The sequence below is a fragment of the Callorhinus ursinus genome, unplaced genomic scaffold (assembly GCF_003265705.2).
Source record: "Callorhinus ursinus isolate GAN/ISIS: 27379988/994484 unplaced genomic scaffold, GSC_fseal_2.0 scaffold7, whole genome shotgun sequence".
Taxonomy (NCBI): domain Eukaryota; kingdom Metazoa; phylum Chordata; class Mammalia; order Carnivora; family Otariidae; genus Callorhinus; species Callorhinus ursinus.
Window position 1 is genome coordinate 59,869,054 of NW_027397069.1, and position 14,640 is coordinate 59,883,693.

The following is a 14,640-nucleotide window of genomic DNA, read 5'->3' on the forward strand; positions in this document are numbered from 1 at the left end:
TAAGCAGCTGTAGAGGGACCGTCTGGTTCTGCTGCTAGGAAAGTAGATAATGCAATTTTGGACGTCCCGGGAGAGCAGGACGACTGAGAGTCATTGGATTACTGTCCATGGGACTTGCTTGAATCATACTGTCTTGTGGGGGGGAGGTTGGAATGGATCCTGGTGCTAACGTAGGGAACTTAATGGATATTCAACTCTTTCTACATGCTAAGCTTATTATAGAATTTGCCTTGGATTTTATAATCAGATTATATATGCATAACAAACTCCTAAACACTATGTTCACATCTTGTGATATTTAACGATTACTACTGGCAAAATGTCAGACAGAGAAGGACAAATACCATATGATTTCACTTATATGTGGAATCTAAGAAACAAACAAATGAACAAACAAAACAAAACAGAAACAGACTTATAAATACAGAGAACAATCTGGTGGTTGCCAGAGGGAAGGGATTGGGGGGATGGGCAACATAGAAGAAGGGGATTAAAAGGCACAAACTTCCAGTTATAAAAGAAATAAGACATGGGGATACAATGTACAGCATAGGGAATATAGTTAATTTAAAAAAAAAAATAAGTGCTGAAAATCTTTTGGAGACAATCCCTATGTACAGATTGTATTATGGGGAAGCTTATAAATTGATGAAATGGAATTTGGAAATGTATTTGCCTTTTGGAACTGAGTGATATGATTGAGAATTCAAAATACAATTTGCTTTAACCTATCAATATATGTTGTCTGATATATGTTCTTAACCTCATAAGAGAACAAAACTTTGAACCTACTTTTAAAGTGTTTCAATTTTCTATGAATAGTGAACACTACCTATCTGCTGTATAGAAACTAAAGGTGATTTTGAAAAGATTTATAATCCATTTGTATGCATTTTCAACTTTAATGTTTTCTTGCACAAGAGTCCAAAATTGGTTTTTTCTTCCCAATGTCTGTACATCATCAGTAGTTTTATATTCAAGGAAACAATTTCCTTGAGATTGGTTTATCTTGTTTTTAACATTCTTCATCAGATATGCATATCTCTGATTACTCAAAAGAGCAAGATAGGGAAAAAATATCATTATTATCCTCTTTTAAATGAAAAACTGAAGACCACATTTGCCACCTTCAGACCTTGCCCCTCTTTCATGGATTCTCATGGAATTGAGCCACATTTCTCTGAATTTTCTTGCCAGCTATTTGAAATACTCTGCCTTGGGCTCCTTGTAAAGATGTCTTTTCCAAGAAAAAGCTGATCTTCAGTAGCCCCTAAGCGTTGACACCTACTCTGGACTGTAGCAACCTTCTCACCCTACCATGAGACAACACAGTGGATTCCCTAGGAAGCTGCCTGGACTAGTTCACATTACATTGAGAAGGAGAAGCTGCTAATTTTGTTATTCCTGGGAATAAGCACAAGAGTATAAAGCATGCTTTGTTGAGGTTAAGGACTTGGGCCAGGTCTTTCTGTGGAACTTACATGAGTGGTTCGTGCCTGATTAAATGGACCCGTAAGCCTTGAACTATGGTCAGCATTTAATTCAATTGAATAAATATTTATTGACCTATCACAGGCAGGTACTGGTGCAAGGGATCATGTGATGAAACATGACAGACCCTACTCAAATAGCTCACTATAAGCCATAATTAAAATGCAGGAGATGAGGGGAGTAAGTGCAATGTAAATGTATGTTCAAGGTACAATATCAGTACTGAATGAAAAAAAGAACAGTTGCCTATAGGAGTGTCCAGGAGAGTTAGCAGCTGGGTTGGAAGACCTGCAGGGATTCGCTGTGAGGAAATAGGGGATGCATAATTCCAGACAGAAGTATCAGCATCTGCAAGCCTGCAATAGTTGGAAAGATCCAGACGCGGTCAGAACACGAATGGTTTGTTATGTCTGAAGCAGAACTATGCAAGCTGAGGGGAAGGGGTGAAGGAAAGTGGAGAGGGGTCATGGTAAAGGAGCTAAGGGCCTTGAAGGCCTTGCATAAATCTAGGGCTATTTCCTGGAGTCAATGCAATAAACATGCAGACTTATAAATTTGCATTTTGTGAGGACCCTCTCAGCAGTGTGGTGCATAGGTGAGGAGAACTCAGAGGCTAATAGCCATGGGCAGAAAACAGACTGATTTTCCTAGTTTAGGCCTAAAATAATGACATCTGATGTTATGATAATATCTCATCATTGGAACTAAGGAGTGGTACTGAAATGAACCAAGGAGATGAATACAAAAGAAGCCTGCTTGATGGTCCTGGTCACAGAGGGGAGGTAGATCATTCTGAATGTGCTTGTGGCACCAGCAAAATAGGGACAGATATTTTTAAACAACTCGACTGAGGTGAAATTGACAGACTATAAACTGCACATGCTTGAAGTGAATACTTTGACAAGTTCTTATAATACGGGTACACCTGTGAAAATATCACCACAATTACAATAGTGAACATATCTGTCACCCCCACAAGTTGCCTTTTGCCCTTTTATCATTTTACTCTGCCCACTTTTGCCCCTTCTCCGGCAACTGCTGATCAACTTTCTGTCACCGTGGATTAGTTTGCATTTTCTAGAGTTAATATACATGGAATTATACAATATGTGCTTTTTTCCCTCCAACTTTTCATTCAGCGTCCTTATTTTGAGATTCAGCTGTGTGTGCACATCAACAGTTCCTTCCTTTCTGTTGCTGAGTGTTCCTCCATAGTAGGGTCATGCCACGTTTTGTTTATCCATTCACTAGTTGATGGAAATTTGAATTGTTCTTGGTTTTGGCTACTACAAACAAAACTACTGTGACATTTGTATGCAAGTCTTCATATGGACATATGCCTTCTTTTCTTTTGCTTAAATGCTGGAGACTAGAATGCGTTCATCCTATAGAAAATGTGGGTTCTGTTTGTTTTGTTTTGTTTTTAATTGCAAACTGTTTTCCAAAGTGGTTACATTTTGATGAGCAACATATGAGAGTTCCAGTTTCTCCATATTCCTACCAACCCATATCATGGTTAGTCTTTTTTATTTTAGCCATTCTAATGGGTGTGTAATGATATCTTGTTGTGGTTTTAATTGCATTTCCCTAATGATGAAAAATGTTGAGCATCTTTCACATCTGTATTTGCCATCAGTATATCTTTTGATGGTGTTTGTTCAAATCTTGCCCCCCCTTTTTTTAATTTAGGTGGTTTGTTTTCTTGTTATTGTTCTTGGATAGTGAATTACATATGGTCAGAGGGAATTGGAGTTAAAGAATATAGTTTTTTGATGCCAGGAACTCCTTAAATCTTAACTTAGGCAATGAGTGGGCAGAGAGGGGTCGTGTCTCATGTAGGTAAGTGCTGTGTCACTACACAATATTTGCATGCAGGTGGGTAAGCAATGTGATAGCCCAAAATAATTAATTATGAATTCATTGAGTTATTCATATCTCCATGACTTTCAAGTGGTAATTTTCCAATAGAAAAAAAAATCTGCTGGTAATTTAACCTTAGAGAATATGATCAAACCAGGCAAAACTCTAGATAGTCTTACATTAAAGATTTCTATTATATACCTGATCTCAGATGTCTTCTCTCAGATCATCAGCATCTATATATTTCTCCCTTTGTCCTTAGAGTTGTTCACTGGGTGTATAGTACTGATCCAGATCAACGTTTCGTGCCTCTCGGTTTTTTTAGCCACCAAAATTTTGGTTTTTGTTTATTTTCATCCCATTGTGTAAAAGCTCTATCTCAACTAGGTAACACTAGTGTATATATTTAATGCTTTGCTTGCCTAAGCAAGGCAATATCTTAGGCCAGTTAAAATGTACACATCTCCAGAAAGCCCTTAGGAAGAAAATTTAATTATAGTAGCAGACTGATATAGGAGATGGTTTTACATATAGAACTTTTTTTACAGACAATCTTAAACTTGCATCATATGGATGGCTGGCTGCCTACATGTTGACTCCCCTCACATCATAATGCTATTGATAACTTACTCTTCTTTATTCCTTCTTACTTATTGTCATTTGTCATCAGTCTTGGTGAGAAAATAAGGAAATAGAAAAATAGAATCAGGAGAGGAAGGCAGATTGAATGTAGAGTGGAAGACAGAGTTTTTACTAATACTTATGAGTTTGAAATGTATTGGGAGCACTTAAAAGAGCAATCTTTATGTAAACTATAGAACCAAAAGCTATATGTGAGGCAACTCCTATAAAATGAGTAATTGGAAATTTGGGGGGACTAAATTATGTCCCCCACCAAAAGATATGTTAGGGTTCTAACCCCAAGTACCTCAGAATTTGATCATATTTGGGAAAAGAGTTATAGCAGATGAAATTAGTTAAGATGAGGTCAAATTGGAGCAGAACAGGCCCTTAATCCAATCGGACTGGTGTCCTTATAAGAACAGAGAAGAGGATGTCAGGGGCACCTGGGTGGCTCAGTCAGTTAGGCGTCTGCCTTCAGCTCAGGTCATGATCCTCGGGCCCTGGGATCAAGCCCTACATCAGGCTCACGGCTCAGTGGGGAGCCTGCTTCTCCCTCTCCCTCTGCCACTCCCCCTGCTGTGCTCACTTGCTGCCTCCCTTTCTCTCTCTCTCTGTCAAATAAATAAATAAAAGCTTTAAAAAAAAAAAGAACAAAGAAGATATGAGGTGAAGCACACAGCCATGTGATGAGAGAGACAGAGATTGGAAAGATCCAGCTGCAACGCAAGGATTGCCAGCCACTACCAGGAGGTAGGAAAAGACAAAGAAGGATTCTATCCCGAGTCTTAGAGAGAACACAGCCTTCTCAATGCCTTGATTTTGGACTTTAAACTTCCAGGCTGTGAGATAATAAATTCTATTTTTTTTTTAAGATTTTATTTATTTATTTGAGAGAGAGACCCAGCAAGAGAGGGAACACAAGCAGGGAGATGGGAGAGGGAGAAGCAGGCTTCCTGCCAAGCAGGGAGCCCAATGCGGGGCTCGATCCCAGGACCCTGGGATCACGACCTGAGCCGAAGGCAGACGCTTAATGACTGAGCCACCCAGGCGCCCCCTAAATTCTATTGTTTTAAGTCACCTGGTTTGTATGGTACTTTGTAATGGCAACCCTTGGAAACTAATACAATGAGTAAATACATATTTAGTAGAGCTGTAGCAGATATATTTTAATAGAGCTTTAGCAATCATATGAAGATCTAGTTTACATACAAAAGCTTGCAATATTCACAAGGATAGCAGTGCCTTGGGGTAGAAAACTGTAAAGTTCTCATTTGCCTTCAGATCCTGGGGGTTGCAGGTTGAGTTCCTTTGAAGAATTCCTACCGATGGTTACAGGTCTATGTTTTCAGTGACTCATTTCTTCATGTATAATAGCTTATCCCTTGTTTTCAGGTCATTCTTCACACATGCTTCATAATCATTCCGTACAGACCGAGATGCGCATTTACTCAGGGAGCTATCACAAAGCTGCCCAGACCAGGATGTGGACAGGCAGCGCTGGTACTCACGGCAAGTGGAAATCCTGAAAATGATGATGAGGGAGAGGACATGATGCATCTCTCACTTTTAAGAACATAAATTAAGTTGTTTTTAAAACAGAGAGGGAGGGAAACCCACGAGTTAATAATCGTTGTGAGAAATTGAGGCCTAGGTTAGAGACAGGGCGGACGGGATAGGGACGTGGGCCAGCATGGGAGGAACTCTGCAGACACCCAAGCATGGCTGACAATGAGAGGAGAGAGGGAGAAAGAATGAAAAATGACACCAAGGAATAATTCCCTTTGAACAGACACTTTATCCGTAGTCTTCTCTGCTTTCAAGAGTGATGACAAATGCTGGCAGAGGCCTGTGAAACTGTTTTCTTCTCTGGCTCTTTTATGTGCTGCTTCTGTTCCGTTCTCCCCTCTGTTGTCCTACATGCTGGAGCAGAAAGTGCTCGTCGGTCAGTTACTGTGTGGGCTCTGCTGTTTCCAAAACACAGAGCTTTCCTCTCTGCATTGTAGACTAGTTAAATTCATTCCAACCTCAATAAACAGATAATTAACAACTGAGTGTTATTTTTAGCCCAGGAAATGTGTTAGCCAAGATAGTCTGAGGAGCTGTTTTCAGGGAGGCAGAAAGGAGTTCAGTGGCAAGGAAAAGAGATTAGCAGGCATAAAGGAAATGACTTTATTCTTGACCTTGAGACTAGAGTGAAAAACTTGTCTGTTTATAGGATCTAACACATTTGAAACAAATAAAACTCTTCACTTATATCATTTATCTGTATAAATTGGCAACGTAGATGAGAGACTCTGTTTTGTGATATCAACTGTTGTTTCTGGAAAGAAGGTATAAGGACACCCTATTTTGTACAATTTAATTTTCTCGGAAATATGTGCTCAGTGTCATATGAAAAGAGGGAAAGGAAGGGGAAATCAGAGGTGACTATATCCTTTCATCTTATAAAGATAACTAGTATTCATCCCCATTGTGTCTCTTCTTTTTCCCTTCTCATTCTAATGGAAGGCAGTCCTCAGGAAATGTCTCCCCAGGAGACTCTGACGAAAAGTGGAACACCCCTTGTGAACATGCCACTCCTAGGTGCAGAAACTGCTGGTGGCTCATCAGAGACTGGGGAACCAACCCACTGAGGGCTGGCCAGGATCAGGACCAAACCTTCTTCCGTTTCCATCTACCATTCTCTCTTATTCACCTACATGATTCAATGGTCAAATGGTGGTTCCTTCAAAACTGCATCATTTTCTAACTCCACTATCTCTACTCATTTTTAAGAAAACTTCTAGGTAGCCACCTCGAAATGACTGGCAGTTTTTCATCCATCTGCCATGATAGCTTAAAACAATCTTCCATATACACCCTGAAGAGGGGTATTGATGAATAGATGTGGGATTTCTACCATCTGTGGCCCTTTGTGATTTCAGAGAACTAACAATATCTACCGACTCCACCTTCCCATGACCTAAAGTGCGTTTTGTTTATTCGCCACGTTCGATAATTTAATGTATTCAACATTGGGTTTATCACCTCCCACCTTATTCCCTTTGCCTCTGCATTTTCAACTTCCCATTACTGCCCACTCATATCCCAGCTCAGTTGCCAAACCAGTTTTGAATTTAGGCCCAGAAATGATGTAAGAAGTTAAATCCTGCCCCTGCCTCGCCAACACTATCAGATGGAGTTCAGTTGTCATCTTCCCTTCTGGATATGGAGACATCGGAAGTGGGGCCCTAGTAAGTATGCTTTGAGTTATTCCTTGCATCCCAGTCTGCAAATGTGAATTTGACCTTTATGTCCAAGGAGAGTAATCAGGTGATGTGATGACTAGATAGGAGATTCTTTGAACTTGATAACACCAAGGGGTTTGTTGGCCAATAGAGTCTGCAGAGGAGAGGCTCTAAAGTTCAGCAATTATATATTTTTGTAGAAGACTGTCAGTGACCTTGTATGTATATGGACATATGTGTGTATACACATATCCTCATGCATGTAAATATATGTGTGTATATATGTAATAATGGTAATACCTAGCATTTACTGAATATATAGTATCATCTAGGAACTGCTGTATTCTTCGTGTATTAAGTTCAATTAATTTTATAATAACTTTATATGATAAGTGTTTCTGTTATCCCTTACAGATCAGGAAAAAAGCACACTGAAAATTTAATAACTTATTAACGTCCTCACCATCAGGAAACAGCAGATCCAGGATTCAAAACCCAGTGGGCTCTTCCAAGGTTCATATGCTCTTTATCCCTACAATATCCAGATATATAATGTAAGAACACTGTGATTTGCCATTTCACTTTAGAGTCATAATGAAGGCAGATGGTGAGGCATAGAGTAAAGATCTGTCAGAAACTAGGTATGAGAATTTTTTTCTCCTTTCCTGATCCAGGTTCTTTATCATCTACTCATGTCTCTCCTATTCATTGTGTCTCAGTCTGTTTCATGCTGGTGTAGGTCCTTTCAAGGCATTTCTATGGTGAATTAGTCAACTCGTATCTTCTGGCTACCAATGTACTACGGTCAGCTTTTCTACCTACACTACAGTTCTGTGACTTGATGGGCATTACTCCCTTGGTAATTTGGTGTTTATTCCTGTAAGTAGATATTACACTAATCTGTGCCATAGTATATGCGCTAGATGTGTGACTTCTATGCATCTGACAGCAAAGGCATCTTCACGAACTAAATTTGCCTGTTCACAACCTCAGTTGAGAGCCTCACTTTGAACCTACTGATTCAGAAATATTGAGGTGGGGCTCAGGAATGTGGGTTTTTAACAAGCCTCTAGGCACTCCTGCTGCTTACTCGATTTTGAGAACCCGCCACTCTGTGGCTAGTTCCCCTCACTCAGCTTCTCATACCACTCACAGCTGGATTTAGCTTAAAACAAAGTCCCACACACATATACACACCACACACCCAAGCACCCCCACTCCTTCACACACAGACTTGCTCCTAGGATTTATAAGTGCTCAAATGTCTACTTACATTGAATTAAAACCTCTCTTTCAGCACTCATCAGATACAGTGGAGCTAAATAGAATTTCATTAGACACCAAATCCTTTAAACCAGTGTTTATCGAATTTTAACATTCATAGGAATCATACTGTCAGATGTCAGTCCTATTCGGCAGGTCCAAAGTGGTGCCTAAGATTTTGCATTGTTGATGAGCTTCCAGCTGATGCCACACTGAGCAGCAAGGACCTAGACTCAACCATTGCCTCAATAAACATTTTCACCTGTGTCTCAAAATATGGCTGTGGTTTCCCTTTACACTCAATCACTGGCATATTCACCACTGATAATGACCTTCTAGCACAAGGGATAGCTCATTTGAACATACCCGTCTCCGCCCTCAAGTATTTATCATGATATTCTCTAAATCTAAATTAAAATACATCCACCTACTACAGTGCCTGTCAAATTCTACCTATCATTTCAGACTTAACTTACAAATTCTGCTTCCTGTCTTCAGTTTTCCCAGATTACTTCACGTTGGCACAATCCCTTCTATACGTCATATAATGCTCTACATTAAGTTACACTAATCTGTACCATAGACCATGTGCTAGCTGTGTGAATTCTGTGCATCTGACAGCAAAGGCATCTTCACTGAACTAAATTTGCCTATTCATAACCTCAGTAAGAAGACTGACCTTAAGTGAGGAAAGCAAAAAATAGAAAAATAGGAAAAAATTAGAAAAACTGGTAGACTGGTCACATGATCAGTCCCCAACATATGTTGAGTTCCCAGAAGACAGACTTAACCGGTTCTTCCGGATCTTGGTCCTCTCCCTACTTATCTAGCCAATGTCCAACTCACAGATGATGCTATTGGCTTAATTAAATTAGGGGAGGGCCAGGTGAAAATGATGTTTGATTAATAAAGTAGCAGCGCCTGATCAGTTATGCGGTGTGGCTGGGCTCCAGGAGACCAGAACTGTTTTAATTAGGAACACAACTAGAGCTATCTCTAAGAAACAGGGAGAGGCCCAGATGGTTAAAGGGCATTGGGAGCTATGAAGGAAATTAGGGACTGAAGTTGAAGAAAGCGTTTTTAGCTATGGACAAAATCATTCCCTAAAGCTCTTTGGCCTACAAATAATCCTTAAACCTTGCTATCAACATTACAAAATGAGCTGTTGAAAAGCATTCCTGAGCAGAGGAAATGAAACCCCAAAGGATATAGATTATTTTTTAATTGCTCAGAAATAAACGGTAAGACTCAGAGGAAATTGTGGTCCTTTTTAAGCAAAGAAACAAGATTGCCTGTATGTAAATCACTCCGATACATTCGACTCAAAACTTTCAACTCTCTTGAGACTCAACTCAATTGAGACTGACAGGTAATTATCCACCTTAGTCAAGATGCATAAAATAGCCAGGTTGGTTGTCCCCAGAATCCAGATTTTTGCTCTTATAGAGAATACGGCTGCAGTCTGAATCTTGGATATACATTTTTAAACTAGAAAATATATTTAAAAACTGAAAAGATGAAGAAAGGACAAATACCAAGTAAATCTGATCAATAGTTATTTTAATTACTAGGGATCCATTAATTTTTTAACTCTCTTCTGTTGATTATGCCCATATCTAGTTAATATTTAATTCCTCCCCATGTAGTAGTGAAGTTTCTTGTTTCTTTGGTTTTAGTTTTTGGGTTTTTTGCTTGTTTTCACTTTGTAGCTTTATCCTTTCTCTTCATCATTTTCCTTTACGGTACGGAGTATTTTAGTATTTTGAGTAGTTGTTTTAAAAGCATTAATACTGGATCTCACTTTATTCATAAAAATTAGATTTCAATAATCTTTCCAGTTTTTTTAATATTTCAAAACTATGACTCAATGATTCTATATATAATCATGAGATCCGGCTTTTGAAACTTTTCTAAAGGTTATTGAAAAGAGGGACAGAAAGTTTTTCTTTTTTTTTTAAATGTCTTTTACAATTGCATGGCACAAATGTGAATTTGAATGTTCCTAATGTCTTTATATGAATTTTAATGTGATGACAGGAGTTGTGCTAGAATTGGCCAACAACTGTAGGGAGAAGCGAGACTGTAACTCAGTGTGCCTGAAGAGATACCCCACTTCCCCTAGTCCTGGAAGGGTAGTTCCTGTGACTCAGTGTGCAGTAGGGAGATGATGCGGAGGAGGCAGGCCCAGTGGGCTCCCAGCATGTGGTGGGCAATGTGATGGCCCATCTGGAAAGGGCTTTGTTGGAATGGGCCAGTGGCAGGTGTCAGAGACAGGATGGCCCCCTCTCTGAGGGTATCTTTCAGAGGGAGTTGGGATAAAGCTGAGTGTTCCTCTAAATAATCCAAATAAACTAAGAGACGGTGGGGGGGGTGGCGCTGGAGGAGAAGAGAGAAAGAAAGACAGGAAGGAGGGGACAAAGAAGAAATGAAGTACACTGTGAAGCATGAAGGAAGGAAAAGAACCAAGAATAGAAGGAAGAAGGGACACGTGAGATAATGAAATGTTTGAATCCACTTTAGCAATTAAAGACTAAAAAAATCCTGTAATCTAGAAGTTTAATTCTTTTAATCTTATTTTGGTAACTAATTGAACGTGAAACCCATTTTTTCATGGCAAATCTACTAATTAATAGCATACAATTTGGGGGGTGCTGGCATAGGCATGTAGTGAACAGGGATACTAGAGAGAGGATGTAAAACCATTGTGAGAAAATTTAGATTTATAGTGATTCTTTTTGGGTTATTATATTATTCCTTTGGGTTATAGGAATACTTTTTGGGTTATTTCAATCCTCTGATTAGAACGGATTTGTAGTCAAATAATATCCACACTTGGGAAAACTTGTATATTATATACACTCACGCCTGCTCTTCTTATAGTCCTATTTCTATTCTGTACCTCTACCTAAGTCTCACTGTGTCTGTGTTTAGCAGAAAATCATGTACACTCTTCATTTACTGAGCACAAATGTGTACTTTCCAATAATTAAAGAAAAAGACCTTTTAAGAAAAGGCATTGGTAAAAATTAAGGCTAACCTAGTGCTTGGCAATGGCAGATGTTCTGGAAGGACTGAATAATTTGCTTCTTCTGGGTAATTTAACACAATCTTTATGTGTGTATTAGGCAACAGAAATATTTATCCAAGCAAACCTTAAATACTCCTAATAAAATTATTTGTTCAGTTGTCCTGGGGTATCTCATGTTGTAATGCGATTTGGGACAAGGGCAGAGGTGGTTAGTCCTAGAATTCACGCAGGTCACGTTAAACGAAGTACCTACCTTTCTTTTACATTTTCTGCATGTATTAAATATGTTATTCATACTTAGTCCCTTAAAGCGTTTCTTCAGTTTGTGAGGATTAATGCGATATTACAGCAACTGCTTGTTAGATCTTGCATTTTCTGTAAGTTTAACTCCCTTTTACTAATGCCTTTCACCTGTGCTAAATTGTATGAGGAATGTTTTATATGAAAAACTAGAAAGAAGATGATAGACTGACTTGTTTATAAAATGCTGACGGGAAGGATCGTGTATGTGTGTTGGAGTCGCAACTCTTAAAAAGAAGACGGCTGGTTAATGACTTATAGCACTCCTTGCCATTATTCTGCAGATATATCAGCAAGAACTCTATTTTGACTTTCAAATACCTGACTTTGACCAGAATAATAGGCAAGGATGGTGTTAGGAAAAGCTATTCTTTCGATTATAAAGTTTGATTTTACTGATTACTTACAAAGTAATAAAGAGAGTCCTCATCATCCCAGTCTTAAAGAAACGCAGTTTTATTTTATCTGTATTTACTTAGCCCATTATTATAAATTTGATTTGATTTATTACATATTTCTTTGCCCACTATGTCCTTTGATGAGCACAGTGTCCAAGACAAGGTGATGAGAAACAGTTGCGTGAGAAATCATTTCATGTCCAGCCCATATGTTTGCACAGCTCAACTATTGAATTGCTCTTTTAGTCAATCATCTTGTCTCTCTTTTCACTCTCAAACAGCTTTTAGTTTGCGATAATCAAGGCTCTTTATGAGAACTCCAGGATGTTTTGCTTGCTTACCATCAGAAAAGAGTAAGGGCGAAGTCTTGTCTAAAGGAGATCCACACAGGCTAAGGCTGAAAAAGAAATATGATGCCAGTAGAACTTTCCCAAGTCCCTTACAAGAAACTAAAGCTTCTACTGCAAACTGCCCATAGGGCATCCCTTAAACACTTCTTGCTGGCATATGTTCTCTCTCTCCCACCATACCTTGCCTTAATTGCCTTCCCTTCTCTTCTCTGCTTATACAAATCTGACCCTTCAGAGCCCACATCTACTCGGAAGTGTTCTTGGACAATTCCGTCTGGAAGAAATAACTCCCTCTGAATTTATGTAATGCCTAGCTGTCAGTCCCAGTGAGAAGGGTAGTGTGCAGAAAAAAAAAAATCCTGGACCAGTTAGTCTAATATTTTATCATTTACTAGATATGTAACCTTGAGTAAATTGACTAACTTCTTGTAACACCCTCTATCTTCATCCTTAAAAGAGAGTAAGATCTATACCATATCTCCCAACATGTTGTCAGGATAAAATGATGTTATGTTTGTGAAATGTTTGGTATATGGTAATTGATTATACTTAGGCAAAGTATCTGTTTTATTTCCACGAAATTCAGCATCTGATGATCAACATTCTGGTAATCCTAATATGCTTTCACATATGTTTTTCTTATTGCCTCAACCCAACTGAAAGTTTATTTACTTTTCCTAATGATAAAAGTAGGAAGTGTTTATCAGAAAATGTAAAAAGCACACCCAAATATAAAAATGAAAATCTAGTATAATGTCATTACTAGAAAATAACCAGTAATCTGAGAAAAAAACCACTATATCACAGTTCTTATATACGTATATATATATATATGTTTGTGCCTTTGTACATAACTTTGCTCACTGATCAATGTGTCCTATGAATATTCATGTTCTCCAGCCATATTTTTACTTCCTCAATGTACTTGAGTAAGTCAAATTTCTGTCACATCTGGCTAAGCACATAGCACTACGCCTTGGGTAGAAAACGTTAAATAAATGGGCTTTATTCACAGAATGATTCAAAAGGACTTCATGATTAACTATACAATTATTATTCTTTTATAGATTTTATTCTTTTAAGTAATCTCTACCCCCCATGTGGGGCTTAAACTCACAACCCCAAGATCGAGAGTCACATACTCTACCAACTGAGCCAATGAAGCACCCAGTATAAAATTATTTAAAGCAGGACTTCCAGCTTTAAAGATAAATCTGTGGTCTTACTGATGCACTGAAGCCACCGCACGTGACACTGACTCTTCCTTTCCTTTCCTTTCTGTTTAGTTTGTTGCTCAGCCCAACTGTCAACAACTGCTTGCATCTCGCTGGTACGATGAGTTCCCAGGCTGGAGGAGACGGCACTGGGCAGTGAAGATGGTGACGTGTTTCATCATAGGACTTCTTTTTCCCGTCTTCTCTGTGTGCTACCTTATAGCTCCTAAAAGCCCACTGGGACTGTTCATCAGAAAGCCATTTATCAAGTTCATCTGCCATACAGCGTCCTATTTGACTTTTTTGTTCCTGCTGCTGCTTGCCTCTCAGCACATCGACAGGTCAGACTTGAACAGGCAAGGTCCACCACCAACCATCGTCGAGTGGATGATTTTACCGTGGGTCCTGGGTAAATGTGTTACTATAGAAAATATAATAAAAACGTGTTGCTGCCATGGAATTTCGTTGCCCAGAAAAGAATAGTCATTAAAGTTTTGGACGTAGGCATACTTAAAACAGGTCCTGACCATTGTAGCTCCAAAGCCTAATCCCCAAAGCTAAATAAATGCTTTGCAAGTTTTGGGGGACTTGCCCCCAGATGCCGCCTATGAAATGTAACCATAGGTTTTAGGATTTGTGATCTCAATGACTTCACATCCCATGAATGGTTTTCTGGGTTTTTTTGTTTGTGTCCTTGTCTTTTAAAGACTTTCAACATTTCTCATTGGCTGTATATCACTGATCGTTCTAATTTTCTTAATAGATACACCTTCTAAAAGACAAATATAAATCACTCTGCAGAATTAGTGATTCTATACATAAAGTAACTATAACCATTCTTTGAAATCAATCCATTAAGTTTATCTTCGAAATTATATATTCAAT

The 14,640-nt window shown here is 38.8% G+C and overlaps 1 protein-coding gene across 9 annotated transcripts in view; it reads left to right on the plus strand.

Annotated features, from left to right (window-relative positions):
- TRPC4 (transient receptor potential cation channel subfamily C member 4) overlaps positions 1-14,640 on the plus strand; it is a 199,777-nt gene that overhangs the window by 127,993 nt on the left and 57,144 nt on the right. For all 9 annotated transcript variants that reach the window (XM_073894641.1, XM_073894634.1, XM_025874532.2 and 6 more), the window contains one exon: positions 13,828-14,164. In XM_073894641.1, coding sequence (XP_073750742.1) covers positions 13,828-14,164 — 337 coding nt within the window. The remainder of the gene's footprint in view (positions 1-13,827; positions 14,165-14,640) is intronic.